Below are 24,606 nucleotides of genomic sequence, written 5' to 3'. Positions count from 1 at the left end.
CCACAAATAATATACCGAAAAAATACTAAAATATACCGAAAGCTATATTTGGTATATCGATATAGTTTAACATTCAACATATACAAGATATACCATGGAATATAAAATATACCAAAAAGTAGAAAATATACCAGGTTATCAACCAAAGCAGCTAAACATCGATTGCACAAAAAATAATATACCGAAAAATACTAAAATATACCGAATGCTATATTTCGATTTAGTTATACATTCAAAATATACAGAAAACAAAATATACCACAAAGTATAAAAAATATACCACAAAATACTATATTATATCGAAGGCTATATGTGGTATATCGATATAGTTCAACATTCATCATATACAAAATATGGTATACAAAATATACCAAAGACTAGAATATACCAGGTTAAAAATCGATTACACCAAAAATAATATACCACAAAAATATACCGAATGCTCTATTAGGTATATCGATATAAAATATACCAAAAACACAAAATATACCACAAAGTATAAATAAAATACCAAAAAATACTATACTATATCGAATGTTATATGTGGTATTTCGATATAGTTCTACATTCAAAATGTACCATAGAGTACAAAATATATAACAGAGTACAAAATATACCATATATTATAAAATATACCACATTGTTAACCAAAGCAGCAAAGAACCGATTACAGTAGGCACAAGTTTATAATACCCTACCAACTCTTTGGGCAACGGGTATAAAAATGTATAAATTCAAGTCAAAAATTTTACCATAAACTTAACCATAAATAATTCAAAAAATGCCTGCCACGCCCCCAGCCCCCAGCGCTCAGTTCGTCAGCATTGTCTTGCGCCTCTTGAGTTTATTTCGGTATTTGGATATTTCTAAGGATATTTTCGTGCAAGGATATTAACCCCAATTGCGCGCGAGGCACAACTTGAGTTTTTGCTTTATTTTCGCTGTTGTTTTTTTGTTTTTGCAGTTGCCGTCGTTGTTATTGTTATGACTGTTCCTCATGTTGTTGTTTTAGTTGTTGTTGTTGCTGGTTTTGTTGTTGTTATTGTATCTGGTTGGCTTTTTAAGTGTTTCTTTAAGCGCCATAATCAGGCGCACCAAGAGCGCAAATATTTTAAGCGACACGCAAATATGCAAATACTTCTCCAAGACATATGTGTGACTATGTGTCTACGTGTGTGTGTGTGTGTGTGTGTGTGTTAGCCATGTCTATGAGCATGTGTGTATGTGTGTGCTGCTACTTAAGCTGCTTAGCAGCTAAGCAAACAAGGCTGCCAGCAATACCCTAAGGTCACAACAGCCGCCTGCCAATCGATCCGTTCATAAATGCGGCTGGGTAAACACAATGAGGCGGCTTAAAATAGCGAAGCGTCTGCTTTTATTATATTAATTTCAGTTGCTAATAAAACTTCGAAGAGTATATTCAATCTCAAACACTTCTCTTCTTATACGTATAAATAAAAATTATTTAAATAAAATACAATTAGCAAGGAAATGGCTATAAATTCATAAGCGAACACAAACTAAATTTAGCAAAGCAAAAACTTCAAATGCTTTTCCAAAACTTTTGTTTTAAATTTCAGAATTATTTTGAAAGAATTTGAAAATAATTTTAAAATAAACCTTTGAACCTTTCTTTTCAAATAAGTTTAAAATATATATCAGTTGGTAATAAAACTTAGACGAGTATTTTCAATCTCAATTAGAAAATAAATGGCTTTAAAATCATAAGCAAACACAAACTAAATTTATCAAAGCAACAACTTTAAATACTTTTCCAAAACTTTTGTTTTAAATTTCAGAATTATTTTGAAAGAATTTGAAAATAGCTTTTTAATGAATCTTTGAACCTTTCAAATAAGTTTAAAATACATTTAAATGTATATAATTTTTAAATGCAACAATTTGAAGTAATTTAAGATTATTTTGTTGTCGTATTTTTATTTAATAAATATTTGGTCTAATATAACTTAGTAATGCAATCATTTAGAATACTTTCCGAACTTCTGTTTGAATTCATTATAGATTTAATAAGCATGTATGGAAACATATCAATTCAATTTTCTAGAAGCAAAAGATAATTGTTTCAAAAAGAAGTTGGTAACACTAAAAGTGTTTTGCTCTTCTCTTTGGAATCTTCCTTCCACTTTCTTTGGTTTATCGATGCAGATCGGAAAAGTTGTTTTATATACATAGGTGAATATTAAATGTCATATCTTCATTAAATGTCATATCTTCATTTAATATTCACCTATGTATATAAAACAACTTTTCCGATACCAGCAAAAATTTCGATATACAAAAGCATAAAATTACTTGCTCTTTTAGTTTCCTTCAGATTCATTTATTTAATATTAAAAAAAATCAATATGTTTGGCAATTTAATGGCTTTAAAATCTTGGCCAAAATATTTTAAATTAATTATGTTGAGCTACTAAGCTTTTTTAGTAGCTTTTATTCGCACGTCTATTGTTTATAAATAAAACACGCGAATTCAAATTAAATGTTTATTAAATGGCACATATGTTCGTATATGTAACCACCACTTTGGATTATTTGGCTGTGACTTGAACACTTTCAAGCTTCGCCACCGACACGATACAAGCAATTTACAATTCAATAGTCAAACCAAGAGAAAAGCAATTAGCCGATCGAACAGCAAGCGATTGCTAACAGAGAGCATACAGCGCTGCCAGCAGATGCAGCGCTGCTGGCAGACGCTGTCACAGCATTGCATTAACATGCGCTGTCTGCTGCTCCCGACATACTCCCGCCGTTGAAAGCCTATCTTTCAACATCATCCTTTAGGGGCAGTGGACAGAGTTTGTTTATGGCTCTCCGGGTGCTGCCACACGACGTCTTTAAGTCGGCAACTCGACACTCGCCGTCCTTGCCAGGGATAAGCGCCATGACACGGGCTAGCGGCCACCGAAGAGGAGGCAAGTTTTCGTCCTTCACCAAGACCAAGTCGTTGACTTGGAGACGACGATCAGGAGTGCGCCACTTGGATCTTTTCTGGAGAAGAGTCAGATACTCCTCCCGCCATCTAGTCCAAAAGACCTGCTGCAGCTGAGTGACACGCTGCCAACCATCCAACCGATTGTAGTCCAGCATAGTTAGGTCGGGCTCTAGAATCACGGTTGGAGGACCACCAAACAATAGATGAGCGGGAGTCAGCACATCCAAATCGTCAGGACTCTCTGAAATGGATAGGAATGGACGACTATTAATATTATAGCAATCCTTGGAGCTGATCGCTGACAATGGATGCTCTTCGACAGCCTTGGAGTTGTAGCTGGCATCGCCATAGATCTTCAGCAAAAAGGTCTCCAGCATAATATTGGTCTTGAAGTCCCAATTGTGATTGTTATTGGAGCGCAGCAGCTCGCTGCGTTGACCTCGCATTATGATCAGTTTGCCCTCGAAGAGCTGCAAGAAATGTGGCGTCTCATTGAACTCGTAGAGCTGCACAAACATCGCCTCCGCACCTTGCATCGACTCGAAAATAGCCATGGCAAAGTTATCTGCCTTGGCAATTGTCTCCGCAGATGCCTCCGAACCGTTACGCTGGTAGATGATACTCTTGACGCCCACACTGGCCAGATCAGCGGCCACAACGGTGGCACACTGAACGGTGTACTTGACCACATAGGAGGAGTTGGTGGTGAAGAACGTCACTTTGGTGGCCGGCAGCTCGACCAGTTGATCGCCAAAGATGCGATACAAAACACGCTCGCCACGTCCATCGTCCACCAACTGTGTGTCCGCTGCCATCTTGGGGAGTTCGCACAGCAGAACCGCATCCAATTTGCCAAACTTGATGGAAACAGGCTTGTGGCCTCGTGTGCTATCCTGCCACACCGTCAGCCAGTTGCCAAACAAACGCTTAAACTCCACGGGTTCCTGTCCCTCGAGCACACGCACCACGAGCGTGCTGTTTGCATACTTCTTTTTCTTCACAAATGCACGCCCATTGCCCATGGCCGTGAGAGCATCCGCTTGAGTGGCTTGGGCGCCAACCCACAGCCAAATGCTTTGACCATAGTTGTCGAGCAGATAGACGCCATGCGCATCGCTTAGATCATCCTTGCTGGGCATGCCCACGTGCAGTTGATCGAGATGCAATCGCCCACGTTGATTGCACTTGTAAATGCGAAACTTGTTGCTGCTGCCATTGATATCGTCATTAATCTTGGAGTCATAGCTGTTGCTGTCCAGCTGCTGATTGGATTGAAAGACACGACGTTGCTGCAGTGGCAACACCATATTCCATGCCTGCTTGTGCTCCGCACTCATCGACTGCTCGTAGCCATCGCCAACGATACAAATAGTGCCAGAATCCTTGCCACGCTGTCGCTGCACCCAGGCGACCGCACTTCGACGCTCAATCGAGGCACTCGAGCGTCCAATCCACACAAAGGTGATGGCCTCCATCTGCAGCACCATGATGTAATCCGAATTGAAGTGTGACCACTCAATCTCAGCCAGCTCAATAGCATGCAGCCACTTGCGACCGTACAGCTGAAAGAGGCGCACCTTTTGAACCGAGTTGATCAAGGCGCCAGAGAGTACATCGTAGCCCTTCTTGAAGTAGGAGAGAAAGCGTGCGCTTTCGTGATTCTGCGTCTCGCGATAAATGGACGCCACATTGCCTAGATACGAGTCCAGCTCCTGAATCTTGTGCACAACATTCGAGCGATTCTGTTCGCTGATATTGCTGCCCAGCCAATAATGTATGTAACGCTCCAACGGCACATTCGGCTTTTGCTCGCGTGTGATGGTCTCGTGATTCGCATAGTGTCCCACTAAACTCGATGCATAAATGATGTACGCACAGTTGTCGTAGAATGTTCCATATTGTGCTCGAGCAACGGCTTCTAGGCGAACCTCGTCGATCTTCCACAGCTCAAAGGTTAACGCATGCTTCGGCACCTGGCGGAATGTGGCATCCACCTTCAAGTCGGGTATTGTGTTTGGACGCACCTCCTTATAATCTCCACCGAACGTGGGAAGTTTGAGCTCGGGTAGACGACGTCTATTAGCGCGGGCACCGAGGCCATTAGCCGAAGGATCGATGGTCTCATCACGCCGCGATGTGGGCGACCCAATCAATTGACGCTCACGACTGTCAAAATGCGTCCGAACACGCGATTTCACTTCAAGAAAACGCTCATCGAAATTGTCCCGCGTTTCACTACCGATCTCATTATAGTCAATCTCCTCCAGCGCATTCTGAGCTAAGTCAAATGAAGCTTGAGCACGTTCTAATAGCTCCAACCATACTGCTAATTCAGATGAATTACATGTAGCTAGCTTAACTTCAGAAAGCGACGCATCGAGTCTCACAAGGCTATCATAGAGCGATAGAACCTTCCGCTTGAAAAACCGCGCGCGACTTTCGACAGTAGTCGCTTGCTCGTTTATCGAGTTTTCCATTGCTAGCAGGTAACCGCACTTTTGCTAACTGGCAATTGCTCACTTTGTATGGCAAACTTACTGTGCAGCGCAGCAAGAAAAACGCGTCAAACCGCGATTACAAACGCGCGCGGTTTGCTTAAGCACAGCGGCAGTTCAAAGCAAGACAAAACGCGTCAAACTCGCGATCACAGACGCGCGCTAGTTGCTTAAGCACAGCAGCAGCTTAAAGTGAAGCGCACCACGGAAAACGCGTCAAAACCGCGATCACAAACGCGCGCGAGTTGCTTACGCACAGCAGCTGTTCAAAGTTAATCAGTTGATTAGCTGATTTAGATCACACAAACCGAGAGCATAAGAGAGAGCAGCAAGGGCAATGTACGCAGCTGCGACAGCGGAATAGCGGAGAGCATAGACAAGCGACGGAGAGCGGAGAAGGTTCGCAAGCAACGGAGCAACGGCGAACATGCGCAAACAACGGAGAATGCAAGAACAGAAATGCACCGCTTGTTAAATATATATGCATATGTACATATATGTATATATTTCTTCGCACTCTCGAGCACTTTGCACTTTAAATGTTTCACTAATTGTTATTGCTATTTTTATTTATGCTTAGTTATTTTCAATAATTATTTATGCAAATCAATTGCATTCACAACACTTAGCGAGAGTATATATCTCGCCGGGGCCTCCAAATGTTGAGCTACTAAGCTTTTTTAGTAGCTTTTATTCGCACGTCTATTGTTTATAAATAAAACACGCGAATTCAAATTAAATGTTTATTAAATGGCACATATGTTCGTATATGTAACCACCACTTTGGATTATTTGGCTGTGACTTGAACACTTTCAAGCTTCGCCACCGACACGATACAAGCAATTTACAATTCAATAGTCAAACCAAGAGAAAAGCAATTAGCCGATCGAACAGCAAGCGATTGCTAACAGAGAGCATACAGCGCTGCCAGCAGATGCAGCGCTGCTGGCAGACGCTGTCACAGCATTGCATTAACATGCGCTGTCTGCTGCTCCCGACAAATTACTTAAAAAATACACTTGTTAGCAAATTTGTTTTCTATTTCTTCTTCTCCAATTTGTTTGAACTCCATAGCTTAAGCTCTAATAAACTTATTAGTATAAATAGTCATTAGATTATTTTTGAATATAATACTCTTTATCCTTGACTGTTAGTGCATTCGCTATTCGTCCAGTTACTTCTGTGATTTTCTTTATGCTGCTTGTACTTTATGTGTTTGTATTGTATTCTGTGTTGTATATTTGGCCTATGCATGTTTAAATTTTATGTTTGCCAATGTGTCGGTTCTTGGCCATAAATGCACACCCAAAAGACCTCTTCCACTCCCTCTTCCCTCTCGTATCTCCTCTTCCCCTCTCTCTCTCTCCTTGCTGAGTGCGAGTTGCTTGTCGAGTCAAATGTTTGGCAACATGTGCCACGCGGTGGCAACATGCGGCCTGCATATAAATTTGCCAAGTGACTCGCAGTTTTGCTTGGATTTCTTCTTCAGCTCAACCCAAATTTTTTGCTGCTGTTCTTGTTGAACATTTGGCAGAGAGTTGCCACATTGATTTCAGCTGCAAATTCGTAACATGGCGCTTAATTAAATTTGCTTAATTAATGTGAGCATGTGAGAGAACGTTCTCTGAAGCCTTTTTGACCTTTTTCCTCCATGGAGTGAGGCGATGGGGTCAATCCTGTGGTCAGAAGCTGCCTTCAGCTGTCAGCGTCGTCCTGACAGCAATAGCAGCATTATGATGTCAACTGTGAAGTCAACTGTAAGCGAGTGTTTTCCCCACACACACACACACACACACATTCATTAATCATTACACAAAAGGCGGCAAAATGCTTTTTGGACGCTGCTTTTGCTCGCATAATTGTCCTCGACGAAGCGTTCGACCCGAAAGTACATAAAAAAAAGAGGAATAACTATAATTTCACTTTGTGTGTTTAATTGCGCATAAGTGCATCTAATAGTTGCCAACGACCTTTGACTACCATCGAAATAGATCAAGGCTCGCTAATGAGAGCGCCATAATTAGTTTTAGTACTAAAATAAGTACATCGAGATAAATATAGAAAATGGAAGTTTTAGTACTTAAGTAACTAAACACAAAGTAAATATAGAAAATGGAAAGTTTCTCACGAAGTTAACTACATATTAATTGAACTTCGACTCGCATTAATTGACACTGCAATTGATATAGATGAACTTCCGAAGTAATTCTCAAATATAGACCAAAACAAAAGTCAAGCTAAGTTTGATGCCAATCACAAAGTTACTAGTTAAAAGAAATGACATTTCATTAAAGAAATGCAGGCTGTTGAATCGGGAATTAAGTGAATTTTATCTAAGATAGACACAAAATAATATATGTGTATAATATGGATATTAAATGATATATGTACATATTAATTTAAAAGCTATTTTGAATTTCATTATATTTTTGTCTTAACACTCCTATTTTAATGAAAATTATGGTGCATGTTAGTTGCTAAAATATTGAAAAAATTGTTGATTTCTTTAAACATAATATATTAAGCTGATATAGCTAAATTTGGTTGAGAAGTTGTATTTATAATATTATTTTTAAATTTAAAACGCGTGGGTCGTCAACACTGATATTTTAATGATCACATCTCTATACATATACAAAGATAAAAAATTAAAATATAAGAAAGATATTTCAATTTATTTTAGAGACATAATGTGTATTGAAGTATTTCGATGCGAAGATTAATGCTCAAGCATGGATCACTTTTCATTTATGAATTCAATTTATTTTAGTATTTTCAAAATAGTAAACAATATTTAACAAATTATAAATATCGTCAAGTTAAGGTAAAATGTGTTTTTAAAGCATTAAGATTCAAATAAATTAATTTTAAATATCTGAAGAATAATGAAAGTTTCTGTAGAATAAAGAAAGTTTATTTATACTTAGAAAATAAATATTCCGTTGAACAACTTGATGTTTTAATAGTTATCTAAACTATTATAAATATTTTCATAATACGACTTCAATGTATAGTACTTAAATTGTCCAGAAAATATGTAAGTAAATAAAACTTCGAAAATTTCAAAGAATATAAAAATTAATATGGGTAATTCTCTGACTAATTTACTATCTAAAGGAAACCCCACATCCCAAAACTTATTTTTATGTTCAGTAAAGATGAATCTTATAACTATTGATTAGCACTTTAATTTGAGCTAAGAATAATTTTGGAAATACTTTTGAAAAGTATTTCTTAGGTTGTGAAAATAAAATTGTAATTAATAATTTGTGATATATTTCCTAATGAGAAACATTAAACTATGTCTGCATTTCAAATAATCTAAAAATGCAGTTTATGCTCTTGCACACAAAAAGAAAAGCTGAAAGGATAAAGTGACATTTGTGAAGCTGAGACGATTTGCAGACTTGGCCAACACGTTGAAGTGAAGTGTGCATCAAATCAGCAGAAATTTGCCACTAAAAGCGGCAAGAAGTCAACGCGGCCTAAAGCTGAAGTCAAGGTGGAATGCAGAGAGACATTGAGAGACTTAGTCCAGTTAAGAAATGCGCCTCTCTCACACTTTATCTCGCTCTCTCTCTCTCGCTCTGTGCTCTCGAGTACTCTACTCTCATTTTTCTCTCTCACTCTCTCGTTTTGTGGTCGCAAAGCTTTTTGGCAATGAAACGACGGCAGTGAAACAAAACACCAAAGCAATGCCAAAAAAAGAGCCAAGAAACAAAAACAACAACAACAACAACTACGAATATTTGTTGGCCAACTGCAATGTTCACCTTTTATATGTCGGTTTTGGGCCAGGAATTGTATATATAGAGTATATATATTCACTTAATGCGCTCCCGTGTCCGTTTTGCTTGATGCGCCACGTTCTCAGTTGCCTGCATTTCATCCACCCCCTTCCACTCCCCCTCTCTTGCCACCGCCCCCCTTTCGGCCTCTCTTGGCCCACAACATGCAGCATTTTTTGGCCCGTTAACGCGTGACTTCGAGTGCCCTTAATGCTGTAAATGAATATTTAATGTTAAAAGCACTTGTCGAAAATGCAGCAGCAAAGGGAGGAGGGGTAAAGTGAAGGGGAAGGGGGGCGGAAGGAATTGCAGCCAATGTCCTGGGCTGCTGCCGCTTCACTTAACGAGCGAGTTGATTTTAAATTGTTTTTGCAATTGGAGCATGCGATTAAAAATAAATAGTTGCAGTTTCTGAGGCCCCAACAACAACAACAACAAAAAAAGCAACAACAACAAAAACAACTTGAAGGGCGGCCACGCAAATTAGCGTTAACGTTAAAGTTGGCCTGCTGTTTGTGCCGAGCAAACATAGTTAACTTGGCCAACAGCAGCTGGCATAAATAATGCGTAGCCTCAACTCGAACTCGAGCTCTAAGCTGATATTGTAGCTGCTCCTGAGAAACTCTGTTTGCCCAGCCGTCTTCTTCCTGGCTGGCTGAGACAAATGTTTATAAACCGCTTAATTATTCACTTGGCCCACTTTTCAGTCAGCTGCTTTGCATTTTTCTTGGCCTCCCTCCCTCCCTTCCCCACAACGTTACACGCTAAACAAATTGACACAACAGCCCAGCGAAAGCAGAGCTCAGATTTTTGCGGTGCTAAGTTGAGGCCACATAAATCACAGCCAAACAAAAGAAGCAAGAAGAAAACCTCGAGCACCTTTTCAAGGAAATTGTTTTGCCGCAGCTGTTTGCCAGCATTTTTCATAATTGTTACAACCATTTTTACACCTTCTCTTCTTAGGAAGATCAGCTCTAAATCCAATTGCACTTGAGTTCAAAAAGTTCCAGCTAATTTAAAGTTTACTCAAGAAAGCAATAATAATAAATTTTAAGAAACTACTAATATTTTTATAACATAATTTCGTTAAGATTTTCTTTGCACTTACTTTGTTTGCCACATCGAGAAGCTGTCACCAAATCCATCACATAGATGTATTGTCTTTGCTTCACCAAAGACAAAACCAAATACAAACACAAATCACAAACACAATTGCCACATTCTTATTCATTTGCACAAAAAAAAAAAAATCAAAGCAAAAAAACAACAATTATTGCACGTATTGTCTTTGCTTTAACAAAGACAAAAGAAACACAAACACAAATGGCGCATTCTTATTCATTTACACAAAAAGGAAATAGAAAAAAAACAAAGCAAAGGAAACACATCAAATGCATATTGCCATTTCACTCTCACTGCACTTTTACTTTACTAGCCGCAACTGAACAACCACGCACTATTTCACTCACACTTAGACTTCACGCACTTCATGACTCACTTTTCATTTTTTCAATTGCCTCAAAAATTTGAGACTTCCAGAGACATGAAAATTAAAAACTTTACACACTTTTCCCTTTAATTCGTTGTTGCACACACTGCAGATTAAAAAAATATAAAAAAAATTTACTTGCATTTGTTAACCGAACACGTAATTCAATATTTTCACTTTGCCGCGTCATAGAAAAAAAGCGACGCGAGTTTCATTTGCATTGCCAATATTACCGATATTGCAATATTATTAATTACACGTTATATGTAAATACTTTAACACAATCGAGCTTCACTTTTCGACAATTCAAAAGAGAAATAAACGGTTAAACCGCGTACGCACAAATTTTAACTGCCTTTTTTCTGCAACGATCTTCAATATTGACACTACATTTCTCCAGTGTGACCGTCCAATACTTAAAAATTTGAACGAAATATACTAGCTAATTGGCATTTTGGCGCTCTATTCCTTCCATTAGTTCCAATAAGCGAGAAGCTGGAAAGTGAAAGGAAGACGAAAAAAAGAAACGACGCAAAGCGTCGCGCGTCGTGATTACAAATGCATATTAAAATTGTTGCTTAATTCTTTGTGGTAATTAATCGGTTTTCGTCGCAAGTTGTTTTTGATAATAATGGAAGTGATTGCAACAAGTTTGCAAAACCAATAATTCAATATCCGCGTATAAGCCGTAAAAGTGCAAAGTGTATTAAGTGATTCGGTTACCGCGTATAATAGAGTGATAAAAAGTGTAAATATTTAAACAGAAGGAAAAGTTTTAATGCTGCTTGCATAGTGTATATAACAAACAAAGTGAGTAGATAATTATTATCATTACAATTACTGAACTTGCTAGTCGCCTAAACCTTGTTTAAAAGTTCATTGCTCTATATTCGTTGTTGTTGCTATTTTTTCATTAGTGCGATGCCCTTGAAACTACGCGGTACAGCTGAGGCCTTTGCTCACACAGAAAATGCATACAAACACACGTATATAGTATATTCATACATATGTATGTATGTATGTACATAGATAATTCGCGTGTTCTTTGTTGTCTCTTTCTATCCTTCAATTGCTATTGTGTGCATTTTGCTTTTCACTCTCAAGCTTGCAGCTATGAATGGAATGAGACAATGACAAACTGCGTTTTGCTTATTTGTATTGACTTCTTTTCATTTCTTGTATTGCAAGCTGCAGGCATTGTGACGTCAAGCATGTAATAACAAATATGACATTGGCTTTATGATGACGTCACATAGTATATCACTTGTATTGCTTGCTGCTAATATTGAACTATCATATTAATATAAAATAATTTGTATTAGTAATTATTATTGCAATTATTTTATTTATTTGTATTGCCCGCAGGCTATTCATTAATACATATGTACATATAAACACGTTTATTTGTGTCTGTTTACTTTATTTTCTTGTTGCCATTTTGTGTTTACCTTGAAATTTTGTTGGACAGCTGACAAATTCATAGAAGAGGCTGTCGTTTTTTCTTCTTCTTTAATTCGTTTTGTTTGTGGTTTTCAGTGCTTCGTTCTGTAAACTTTTACAGTAATGTTAAGCTGGTAACGGAATTGCCTTATGCTTGTGATATGTTTTGCAAGCCGCGACAATTGTGACGTCACATTGTGTTAATTACAGAATGTTAAATACAGATGCAAACAGGAATGTAAATCAGTTTACGCAGCGATAATTCGAAGTTTTGAAAGTGAAAATTATATTTTTTTTGGCAAAAATTTAAGTTATTTAATTTCCTTTCTTATACAATTACGAATGTGCACTCCCCTTTTTTTGGTTAGCGTGTGAAATGTTTTAAACTATGCACATTTTAAAGAAATGTTAAAACTGGAAATGCAGTAGTAAACTTTAAACTCGTATCCATTCAAATATCATTAGTTGTATTCTTATGTTGAGCAAGTTTTCTGTGCTGCAGCCTCAGGTTTTGTCAGCAGCAAGTGGCAGCACTTGCCCAGTTCTTGTGTTGAGAATGGGTCGAAGAAGAAGAAGAAGGTAAAGAAGGGTTAAGAGGGGGGCAAGCACTCAGTGCTCGCTCTCAAATTGACCCTGTTTACAATGGCAATGCAATGCGAGACAGGCGCGGACCCAATTGGCAGCATGTCAAGTCAGCTCAAGTGAAATTTATTTGTAACAGCCAGCAACAGCCAGAGGCGAGGCAAGCTCAGCTTCAGTCCAGCTGCACAGTTGTACTTTAAGGCACGATGTGACATTAAATGGAAGGAATATTTGTAGGAAATGTCCGCCAAAGTGTCAAAGCTTAAATGGAAAATTTATAATTTTAGTATTTGACAACAAAATTTTGAGTAACATTCTTTAAAGAATTTTGAATTTTTGTTTAGGAGAATATATCTGATATATTACTATGAGAGACGTTTAAAAGAAGAATTTGTGATATTAAAAAAAGTTAAAAAAAAGAATTTGTGATATTTAATACATATTTACACTTTATTCTGACATTCATTAAACATTTTTAAATTTTAGTTTAGTTTAGGAGAATATTACTGATGAATTACTACGAGAAAAGTTTAAAAAGAGAATTTATAATATTAGGTTGTTATAATATTAATATTTCCAACCGAAAGTTTTAGTGAATCGCAGACAAAATATTTTTATTATAACATTAACTTTGAGCGTACTAAAAATTTTTAAAGTTTAGTATATTATTTAAATTATATAATTTGTATTTAAACTTCACCTTTCAAATAACTGCTTTAATATTTGTGTTAAAAATTTCCATTCACATTATTCTGTGCAATTGCGATCCATTTCCGCTGCCAATCATCTATGTTTTCCGCACATAAAATGCGGTTGGGCAAGTCAACGAAGTACTGTTGGAGGGTGGGAAGAGGGAGGGGGTGAGGAGTCAGTTATTCAGGCAGTCATTGTGGCAGCATCTAAATATAAACTGCTCTTCAGAGTCTGGGCACACTGCGAGTGTGTTCTATTTTGCTTTCGCCTCTTCTTCGCCTGTCAACGCAATTGCTGTCATTGCTGTTATTGCACTTAACGCACTTGCGCCCACGCACACACACATATGAAAGAGTGAGAGAGAGGGAAGAGGGGGTGGAAAGAGAGAGGGAGAAGGAGATGACACACAGACAACTGGCAACTGGCTGCAATTATGGCGTCTCAATGCGTTTTGTGCGTGGCTTTGGCAGTTAACCCACAAGCCTGCCATTGCATATTTGCAACAGCAGTGAAGAGTGGAGAGTATAGAATGGAGAGGGGAGAGTGGAGAACGGAGGCAGCTGTGGCACTGGCAGCAACTGGGGACAAAAGCATTTGTGCTAGACAAAAGCATTGAATGCCCACGGGGCAGCCATTAGCCTAATAACGCCACGCAACGAAACACACACACACATACGTCATACACACACACACACACACATACGCTTACCACTAGACCAACTGTTGTCTCGTCTGAGTTGCGTTTTTGAGCTGCGTCGCGCCACAACAACAACAACAACAGCAACAATGACAAACAGTCAACATGATGAACGTCGCCTCAGTCTCAGGCTCAGCTTGAACAATTAACATAAATAATAGCCAAGTGGTTCTTGCTTACAAAGGTAACAAGTACACTGAGAGAAAAAATGGATTTTGAAGGAACAACATTTTTTAAGAAAGAATAATTTTAAGAATACTTAAAAGAGTTGTTAAAATTTGAGAAATATCAAGTGGTTTTATTTTGTAAATTAAGGAATTTTTCAACTATGAAAGTTAGTTTTTTTAGAATTTAATTTAGTTATAGATTTCCAGTATTTCCAGATTTCTATTATCTTTCAAATTTATGCATTTTTATTTAGAATCCTTTTTTTTAAGATTTAAACACTTGGATTAGAAATTAATATTCTTAGAAGATAGATAACTTGGGTTCTTAAAGAAGAAAGTTTTTAAGGAAATGAAAATTTTAAGATTATTATGTTTCTTGAAAAAGTAGTTGAAATTTTACAAATATCAAATAATTTAAGAAAATTTCAACTGTGAATTTTATATTTAAAGTTCTTAGTTTAATTTTGAAACATTTGTATGCTTGATTTAGAAATATATATTATTGTATTGAGAATTAATATCAGCTAAAAATAAACAAGTTTTAAGAAATATCAATTTAGTCTGTTTTCTTAGAATTTAGCTTGTTTGAAGCTTTCCACCCAATTTTATATTATTTGATGTGTGAGAAATATAATATATTCTGAATTTCATTCAAAATAAATGTGTATATAAGCCGAATTTATTTGAATTTTATTGAACTGTTCAACTGTTCAATTAAGACCTTTATAAATTTTAATTTTTACTCCTACTTCTAATTTTTAGTCTTGCTTTCAAACCTTTTTTTCTCGCTGTGTATTAACTGTCGTTTGTGTTTGCTACTTTGTGGCAAGTGGAAATATATTTTTCACTTTTCATTTCGACTCGTTATTTTGTCCCCAGCGAGATGCTCCAAATAACAAAGACAATTGTTGCACTGGGACTGCAAAATTCACCTATTCGTTGCTATTTATAAAGGTGCGACAAATTGCTGACTCTAAACAGCCTTTTATTGTGTATTTTAAGCTGAAGCTATGCAAATATATGAAAGCGAAATTGCGCATTTTTTTTGGTGGGTAAATCCACAGGATAAGCGAAGGATATTTATATGAAAGTCTGAAATGATTTCAACAGTTTGACAAAATTCAAATAAATTCAGCTTATAAATATTATTTGGAATGAAATTCCAAATACATTTCTCACACGTTTTTTTTTGTGAATAGAATAAAGTAATAGAAAATTGGGTCACACATTTAATTTAATTCCATATCAATAAATAAATTGTTGACGTTCTTTAATGTTCGAGGAATTTAAAGCTTGTGTAATATATGTTATATATTTTAGATGCTTCCCTTTAATAAATTGCACAAAAAGTTTATTTCTGTTTTTGGATATCAAAGTCGCTTTTAAAACAAAAAAAAAATGCTTTATTTTTTCTATAAGATAAATAGAAGTGAATCGTTTACATATTGAACCGAACCCAACAATACTTTTAGCTGAATAACTGAAATTGTTGGCAAAAAGTTTGCATGGAATTTGAGGCGAATGTCGCCAAAGCCAAGGCGGAGTTGATGTTGTTGTTGCCGTTCTATGTTGCATGTGACCGAACTTAAAGTCAAAATTGCTTGGCCAAATTGTTACTCAAAGTCAAATCAGAGGAAGCTTCAGCTTCGGCTTTGCTGCCCCTTCAGGCCACAATGCATGGCAGCTGTAGCATTTTGTGGCAGCAACAGCAGTAGCAGCAGCTTGGCTTACGTTACGTATACGCAATGTCTGAGGTTTCGCAATAAAATTGCGCATTGTTGTCGTTGCTTTCGTTGCTGTTGCTGTAAAATACCAACCATTGCAAGATTTATATGTTTAGCTCGCTTAAGTGGCAGTCAGACATTGGTTTTAGGGGCCGCATAAGACAACTTTATAAGCTAAGCGCAAGCCTTGCAGTCTAGACACACAGTCGAGTCGAGTTGAGACGAGTTGAGTTGAAATGGTGACATTCAAATGCTGCTAGCAGAGATTTATGCCAACTGGCCCAAAATCAGCTTTAGTTTCATCTTGCAGCAGGGTCAAGCTTGTCGCATAGTTTTTCCTTCTTTTTTTTTTTCTCTGCACAAAACTTTTGCACATTTCCTACAGCACAAATATTTTTCGACTTTGGGACATCGCTTTGCTTTATTATTTTGTTGCTTTACATTATCGGTGGGGAAGGGGGAACTTTTCTGCTATTTTGGGCACAACTTATGGTGCAAAAAGTGAATTGGGCGGCCAACTCGAAGTCGAGAGTTGTTCGTGCCAACTTCCTACTACGAAACAGCCAAAAAGGAAGTCGCAGACCGTGCGAAAAGTTTCTGTTGCTGTTGCTGCTGTTCGGAGAGGCACATTACAGCAACTTCCTTTCACGCAAAATTTGTTTAATTAAAATTTTTGTTAAAATCAGTAAATTGTTTTGTTGTCCCCCCGTCTTTTTCTACTCCCGCATAGTTTGCCACAAGGCAAAATATTGCCACAAAACTATGAAATTAAATAATTGAACTGTAAAAATGTGCACAGCTTTTGACTTTATCTGCTACCGAACGGATATATAAAACTTTTTAGGAGGAAATAAGTAATTTATAAGCGACTTCACCTTTGATTCCCCATTTTGTAATTCCCTTTGCGAACTATCTTTCAAGTGTCTCTCACCTAGCTATCAATTATTAAGTAATGCGCAGATAATAGAGTTATATAATTTAATCGTTGACAGCAAATACATCAATTCATCAAAAAGAAAAAAGGGAAACTATGCGTTTGCGTTGCGACCCCAAAACGACAACGCACAAAATTATTCAAGTCAATGAACAATTTAATTTATCATTAATATAAAATCCGACAGTTTGTATGTAGAGAGAGAGAGAGAGAGAGAGAAGTGTCGCCTTGGCGTGCTGCCATCGCAAGCAAAGCAAAACGCAAACCTCCAGAGCCACTTGAGCTAATCTCATATATCATCGTTGATCTGGCAGCCAAGCAGAAGACGAGACGAACAAGGGGGAGAGGGGAGAGAAGGTTGTTCTGCCAAGAACGTGGAACGTCTGTTATTTTTTTTTCCCTTAGCTTTCTTTCTAATATGTATGATTTTACTTTCAAATATGGCCAGGACTTGTATGTGTGTGTGGTTGTCTGTCCTGTCGGTGTCCTGCCATAATTCTAAGCAGGAAACTTGCTGGCATCAGCAGCCGGCAGTCTGACCATTAATACTCAATTGGCTGTGCTTCCCGTGCGGATTGTGGTCGAAGCTAGTTTCCTCCTCTCTCTTCTTTTGCCATCTGCGTCTTGTCGTCTTGTGCGCCTGACACTTGAATTGAATCGAAATTGGTTATTAGCAATTCTTACGAGACGAAGGAGTCGCACTTGAAAGCGTATATCTTTGCAGAGAATAAAATTGGAAAATGCCCCAGTACATTGCGTATACGCCCCCGTCATCGTCCAACCTTAAAGCGCTACAAGTTGCAAGCGGATTCGTGTCAATGCAAACAATGACAAGCAGTCAGACAGACAGGGGCTGAAAGAAGCCGCTGGCAAGTGCATATAACATATATCAAAAGTTATTCGGCGCAAATGAAATCGTTTTGTGCAACTTCCGTTTCCGTTGCTGTTGCTTTTGCTGTGTGCTGTGTGAGACTCACATATTCACACACCATTTTGATTTTGATTTGTTTGCGAAACTCACTCGTTGAGCTGCTCTCTGCACATTGCGTGCGGAGAGTGCATTCGCTTGGAATATCTAAGTTTTCTAGCCCAGCTAAAGTTCTGCACACACAACAACACAACATGGAACGCAAAAAAGTGGAATAAAAGAAGGAGAATCAAAATGGTTGTATTTCCTCTTCCCTCTTCGCTTTTACCCTCTTCACTCTTGCTTATCAGAGAACTCAGCAGTCGACAGTCGGCATTCTGCTGATGTTCGCATAAAGCGCAAAAATTGCATGCTTTATGCATAAATAAACAAATCAGTGAAATCAAAAACATTCAAAATGACTTGAAAACTCAGCTCAATGCCCATTGTCATGTCTGTCTTCTTTACCCCCTCCCCCTTTTACCATTGCAATGTGTATTGTGCATTGAGTTGTTGTCGTATTTATTTTTAGGTTTTGCATTTGGTCGATTCTCGCATGATTTTTCGGTCGAGAGATGCTTGCAGCTGGATTGAGGACATGTTTATTTGCTTCAACGCTTTAAAACTACACACAATGCAAGGCAAATAAGCACCAAATAAAGTATAAAGTGAATAGGAATTCAATGAGATGCATTTCTAACCATACTTAAAATATCTTATGTATGTCCTGTTCTTCTTTGCTTTATTTCCGGTTAAATAATTTGTTATTCACACCTTCCAAGATCTTTTTCCTATAAGAAAGCTACAGCAGGACGGTATTATTCTAAAAATATGCCTAATTAATAAACCGAAAAAATACAAAAATATGCCAAAGGCTATAATTGGTATATTCATATACTACTACATTCAAAATATAGTAGATTATCAACGAAAACTAATAAAATACAATAAAGAAAGCTGCAGCTAGTGCGGTATTATTCTAAAAATATATTAAAATGAAATATACTGAAGCGTGTTATTTGTATATACCGCTAAATTCAAGACAGTTCGGTATTATTCTCAATATATACCAAATTAAGATATACCCAAAGGTATTATTAGTATATCGGTATACCATTACATTGGAAATATACCAATATGCAATATACTGAAGTGTATTATTGGTATATCAATATATCACTACATTAAAAATATACCACATTGTACAAAAAATACGAGATTGTTAACCAAACCATCTAGGACTCGAAAAAACATGTGAGAAAGTGTTTTGCAAATAAATAATGTATAATAAATTTAAAGTAAGTTGTTAGCTCGATTGCAATGCACTTTAAAGTGAATAGAAATTTAGAAATGTTTCATCATTTGCATAACTTTGAAATAAATAATTTGTAAATAAAATATTGAAAATATAATAGATTTCAAGTAAATAGAAATTCATTTAAACTCATTCATACATTAAACACAACATAGAAAAGAGAGAACAAAATCATTTAAATGAATTCTTACATAACTTAAATTATATATACTATATGACATTTAGTAGACCTCGGTGCTCTCATTTGCATAATGCTGAGCTGTGTTCTTGGTTAAACAACTCGTCATCTAAGTCGCTCAAGGTGCAGCACTTGAGTCTCTGTGTCTAAAGACAGCCGCACACTTGGTTCGTGTTATCACCATAAGCTAGGTCAGACATCTGTCTGTCTGTCTGTCTGTCTGTCTGGAGTGGCGATAAAATTGAAGCTGTGCCAGAAACTCGGATGCTGAGATACAACTAGAGCAGAGATGAAGATACAAACATGACATATTAGTTCATTTCGGTGGTCTCTGTAATTACAAACTTATGTTAATGACTTTCACTCTCTGCACTCTCTCAACACACTCGACTCTTGACTTGTCCTAAATGAAGGTTACGGTTTGGCCTTCTCTCATGCATATGCATGCACATAGAGAGAGAGAGAGAGCGAGAAAGAGAGATACTCATACGGGTTTCGGGCCTAAATGAAGTTGCTCAAATCATCATCCAATTAGAGCTGTAAAATTATACTAATTACAACTTTGGAATTAGAAATATGCAAATGCGTTGGCGTCGAAGCGACGAGACAGGCATTGAGACTCTGATTCAGAGTTTTGACTACGACAAACTTTTGTGATTAAAAATTGCCAAAGTTAAATGAGTCACACACACATACCACTATACTATATAGAGAGTAGATATATTTTGTATATAAAGTTGCATAAATTTGCCTAAATTATATTGACATCTGAGAGAGAGCAACACGCTGCAAGTCGCCTGCAATGCTGCTGATAAGTGCGCTAAGCTTTGACAACAGCTCAACGGAAAGACGAGAGAGAGAGAGAGAGCGATGGAGAATGACACATATGAAAGGCGAGCAGAGTCATGCATAAATTATAACAAAAGCCAAGTGAGAGACGCAAAAAAAAAAACAATTTAGAAAGTTTGCGCGACTGTGATATACCCGGTACCCCATGTCAATAGTAGCGGTATGATTCTAAAAATATAAAAAAATAATATACCAAAAAATACTGATATACCAAATACAGAACTTGGTATATTAATATACTATTATATTCAAAATATACCAGAAGCAAAACAAACAAATTATCTTCTGTCTGTCACATACCTTAAATATCAAATCAATATACCGACAAATACTAAAAGCTTGTCGAATACTATATTTGGTATATTAATATACTATTATGTTTAAAATATACCAGCAACTAAAAAACAACCGAAGGTTCTGCATGCTACCTACAATATATACCAAAATATTATACCGAACAATACTAAAATTATACCGAATACTATGTTTGGTATATCTATGTACTATTACTTTCAAAATATACCAGATTGTTAACTAAAGCAACAGCAGGCGTGTTTTAACTTCTATCTGTCGCATAGCAATCAATATACCGAAAAATACTAAAAATATACCAAATACTGCATCAAAGCAACTTAAACAGCAGCAGCCATGTGTTATCTTCTGTCTGTCACATAAATTTGCACTTAACAATAATACCCCTTTACTTTATGGTTCATGGGTATAAAAAACTGGCTCGTAATAATTAAAACAAAATATGCTTGAAGCGAAACTTTAAATGCCGGCTCGTTTGCACTTCAAAAAAAGGCAACTAAAAAGTATGTTTGAGATTTAAAGTGTGGCAAAGTAATGAACTAATTTTGGGCAAGTGCTAAATGCTTGGGTGACCGTGCGTATACGTAATATGGCATACAATGCACGTCGCGTTGGTCGCAAGTCACGCGCCCTGAAAGTAAATTCAATCAAGTCGCCCTGACAATTGTTGCAACTGGACACGGATAATTTGCGCTAATTGTAATGCATTTAGTGGCCCAGCCAGCGCATTGCAGGTCACCTTGAAAGAGCTTAAAGAAGTGTCAAGTACAAGAGAGAGAGAAAAAAATGTGAAACTAACAAGCTTAGCACTCGTTGAGAGAGAGAGGAAAGGGAGCAGAAAGAGAGGTAGCATCACATCCCTTGGGGTTGTCAACGCCATTTACAGTTATCTGTTTCACTTCCTATGCCAATTTCCATTTTCATTACGAGCATTCGAGAGTTGCGAAAGCGAACGCGAACGCGAGCGTCACTTTATCATTTTCCAATTGACAACGCACACAGCTGTTGTCAGATCTTTCCCCCATCTCAGCAGCTTCTCTACTCTCTTCCCCCTTCCTCCTTGCCAGCCTGTTTTCCAATTGTCAAATTAAAACGGAAAAATGTTGAATTTGATTAGCGAAGCGTTAAAGAAAAGAAACGGCGCAGCGCACAGACAACTGCCAACAAATAAAAAAAATAAAAATAAACGTAAATGAAAATAAGAAAACCGAATGAAAAGATAATGAGCCTTAGTTCGGGCCAAAAGCAGCGTTTAAGCAAAACTTTTGTCAGAACCAACAGGCGTGCAAAAACCAGGGCTGCAAAGCAAACAAGTGGGCAAGAAATAAAAGAAAAACTAATATTAATTAAAAAAAAAAAACAATTTAAAAATGAACTACTTTTATATTATTTTGTCATTGAATTCAACGATGTAACAATAATAATTTTTAATTTTTATGATTCCGCAAATTGAGATCAAATAAATTTTGTTGATTTTTTTTTAAGAAATTATTTTGTTTGGGAACTATTGGTCTTAGTTACTTAGGCTGACAATACGGTATATTTTGTACTCTGTGGTATATTTCAAGTATAGCACTGAATAAATATACCAATATTTTATTGTTTTTGCGATACATTAATATATGTATATTATTATGATTCCGGAAATTGAGATCAAATAAATTTTGTTGATATTTTTTTAGGAAAATATTTTGTTTGGGAACTGTTGGTCTTAGTTGCTTAGGCTGACAATATGGTATATTTTGTACTCTGTGGTATATTTCGAGTATAGCACTGAATAAATACATAAATATTTTATTGTTTTTGCGATACATAAATATATATTATATTATTTATATTATGTCAGTATATCAATTAAAGCCATTGGTAGATTTTTAGTATTTTTACGGCATTTTAATATGGTGTACTATATCAATATACCAAATATAGTTTATGGTATATTTTTAATATCTTTGAGGTGTATTTTAAGAATAATAACGCACAGTCTTGCCTTTGATCAAAAATCATTTTATAATAGATAATATATAGATATAATAGACATTGTTTATTGGAACGATCCCAGAAGCTGTAGGTTATTTAGTTAATTTGTGGAACAATGCATATGTTGTGAAATACTTTTAAGATTTAAATAAATTCTAAAAGTAAGAAAAATTTAAATTTATTTCGGTAATTTTAAAATCACTTTTGAATCAAAGTTGCGCTTAATCATAGATATAAATCTTCTCTGTAGTTAGTTCTTACTCCTTTAGCATTTCTTTAGCCCTGGTCTGATAGTAAGTCAGTCAAGCAGGCGGCTATCATTGTCAGTTACACGGAAAACTGCAGCTGCTGCTGCTCAGCGCAGCTCAACGCAACTCAATTCGCTCCGGCAGGGTGCTAAATGTCGTCTCACCAGAGTTGCCACTCTACCCAAAAAATAAACACGCACTGAAACACACACACACATTCAGCACACACACAGCGAAAGCCTTTGAGTGCTGGATAATTTTGTAATTATTTAACTTAATGGAAAACAAACTTAATTTTCGTGCAAAAATTAAAAGAAACTTACCAAGGGAGAAGAGGATGGAGAAGACTGCGAACAGTTTTAGACAAGTTGAATGGAAGGCTGCCAATTTGTTGTGCGCAAAATAATTTAGTGTGTTTTTCAGTGTGTCTGGCGAAGCGTCTGACAGACAGGCAAACAATCAAGGCGATACTACAGCTGAGAGAGAGAAGCCCTGGCGTGTTAATGTGATTCGGGCAACAATTAAACAGTAATTCTATTTAATTATGTGCCGTTGAGCGGAGGACTACAACGGTTAATTGACAGCTGAGAGAGAGAGAGAGAGAGAGAGAGAGAGCTGAAACCGGCGAAAAGCGCACTTCATAAAATCGATGAGCTAATTGTTAAAACTGAGCACAGCTCAAGATGCAGTTGCCTGGCTCAGACCCAAGTTATTGCGCCAAGTTCAAAGGTTGCCATCGTGAAAGGCGAGCTGCAAAATTGATAATCCGCCCCGTTGTCGGTGCCGGTGCCGTTGCCACTCAAAACTACGGATAAAGTTTCGAGTTTTGCACATCGTCCTTCTTCTCCAGCTCGTTTATTAAGTGCCGCAAAAGTTGCGAGCACACAAATGATAATTGGGCATTGAGCCGCACACCGCACACCGCCTCACCGCACTTCAGAGACTTGCCGTCAGCCGGCGAAAGATGCATAATTAACACAAAATAATGATAAAGTTCAGAACGCCGAGTCAGCACAACGATTTCTTATTACTTGAGCCCTCCCACCACCCTTCCCACCCATAAACCACACAAACTAACGACCAAGCTTTTGAAACTCCCACTCGCGATTGTCCAGCGGGCAGACGGAGCGAGATTTGAGCCAACGCGAGATGCAATGGAAGTGATAGGCGTGATTGCAAACGCCCCAGGCCACGGTGCATTCCTCGGTGTTTTGATTCGGATCCGCCTGACATTCGATGCACAGATCCATAATGGAATTGCGGCAAATGGCGCAAGTGTCCACGGTGATATCTAAGTGACGGAAATAAGCTGATTTGTGACACACTTAATCCTTTTTTTCCTTGATTGCTCACCCCACGCCCACATTGCCACCGCATTCCATTTCTTCACTGTAAAATATTTCTTGGGTTTTTCCCGATTGCTTGCACTACACATTGGTTGCTCATCGACATTCTCATCGATGTCCATTTCTTCATCCACCTGTTGCTCGCTTTCCGTCTCTTCGACCTGCATTGCTGAGCAGCTGGAATCACTTGCCGGTTCCATTGTATAATAATTTTGTAATTTACTTTTAGTTTGAATTGCGTTGTAAATGTAACTGTTGTTCAAAGGGTCGCCTACTTAGTTAAAATTGAAGAGGCAACATTGTTCGCTTTTTACTCACCTCTTCAATTAGCTCTAAGCGTATTGTTCTTTATTGTTTCTTTAATTCTAGTTTTAGAACAGAATTTTTATACTGATTGTATTATTCTCCTTACAGTTTTGAAATGTTTATAAGCTCTCAAGCTAGTCATAATTTACTTTTGACTTCTTTTGCAAAGGCTACTATTGTTCTACCCGTTACTCTTTTT

General features: G+C 37.2%; 3 protein-coding genes across 3 annotated transcripts in view; all 3 read right to left on the bottom strand.

Annotated features, from left to right (window-relative positions):
• LOC127565217 (ABC transporter B family member 3-like) overlaps positions 1-10,457 on the bottom strand; it is a 65,486-nt gene extending 55,029 nt beyond the window's left edge. The window contains exon 1 of the mRNA XM_052002745.1: positions 10,349-10,457. Within this exon, the coding sequence (XP_051858705.1) occupies positions 10,349-10,362 (14 nt within the window). The 5' untranslated portion in view covers positions 10,363-10,457. The remainder of the gene's footprint in view (positions 1-10,348) is intronic.
• LOC117565005 (villin-like protein quail) lies at positions 2,491-6,447 on the bottom strand. The gene has a single exon (XM_034243950.2). It carries the CDS (start codon positions 5,431-5,433, stop codon positions 2,782-2,784), a length of 2,652 nt encoding a protein of 883 aa, XP_034099841.2. The 5' UTR covers positions 5,434-6,447; the 3' UTR covers positions 2,491-2,781.
• Positions 10,458-23,572: 13,115 nt separating the features above from the next.
• LOC117565294 (RING-box protein 1-like) lies at positions 23,573-24,527 on the bottom strand. The gene is made up of 3 exons (XM_034244328.2): positions 24,420-24,527; positions 24,109-24,353; positions 23,573-24,046 (listed from the first exon to the last, which is right to left on the bottom strand). Exons 2-3 carry the CDS (start codon positions 24,299-24,301, stop codon positions 23,829-23,831), a joined length of 411 nt encoding a protein of 136 aa, XP_034100219.2. The 5' UTR covers positions 24,302-24,353; positions 24,420-24,527; the 3' UTR covers positions 23,573-23,828.
• Positions 24,528-24,606: the final 79 nt, after the last annotated feature.

This window comes from Drosophila albomicans, chromosome 2L (genome assembly GCF_009650485.2).
Source record: "Drosophila albomicans strain 15112-1751.03 chromosome 2L, ASM965048v2, whole genome shotgun sequence".
NCBI classification, from domain to species: Eukaryota; Metazoa; Arthropoda; class Insecta; order Diptera; family Drosophilidae; genus Drosophila; species Drosophila albomicans.
This window is presented reverse-complemented; position numbering and strand designations above follow the sequence as displayed.

Coding starts and splice junctions, on each gene's coding strand:
- LOC117565294 (XM_034244328.2), bottom strand. CDS start 24,301: ATGGAACCGGCAAGTGATTCCAGCTGCTCAGCAATGCAGGTCGAAGAG. Junction 24,047..24,108: donor GGTGGCAATGTGGGCGTGGG/GTGAGCAATCAA, acceptor TCCGTCACTTAG/ATATCACCGTGGACACTTGC.
- LOC117565005 (XM_034243950.2), bottom strand. CDS start 5,433: ATGGAAAACTCGATAAACGAGCAAGCGACTACTGTCGAAAGTCGCGCG.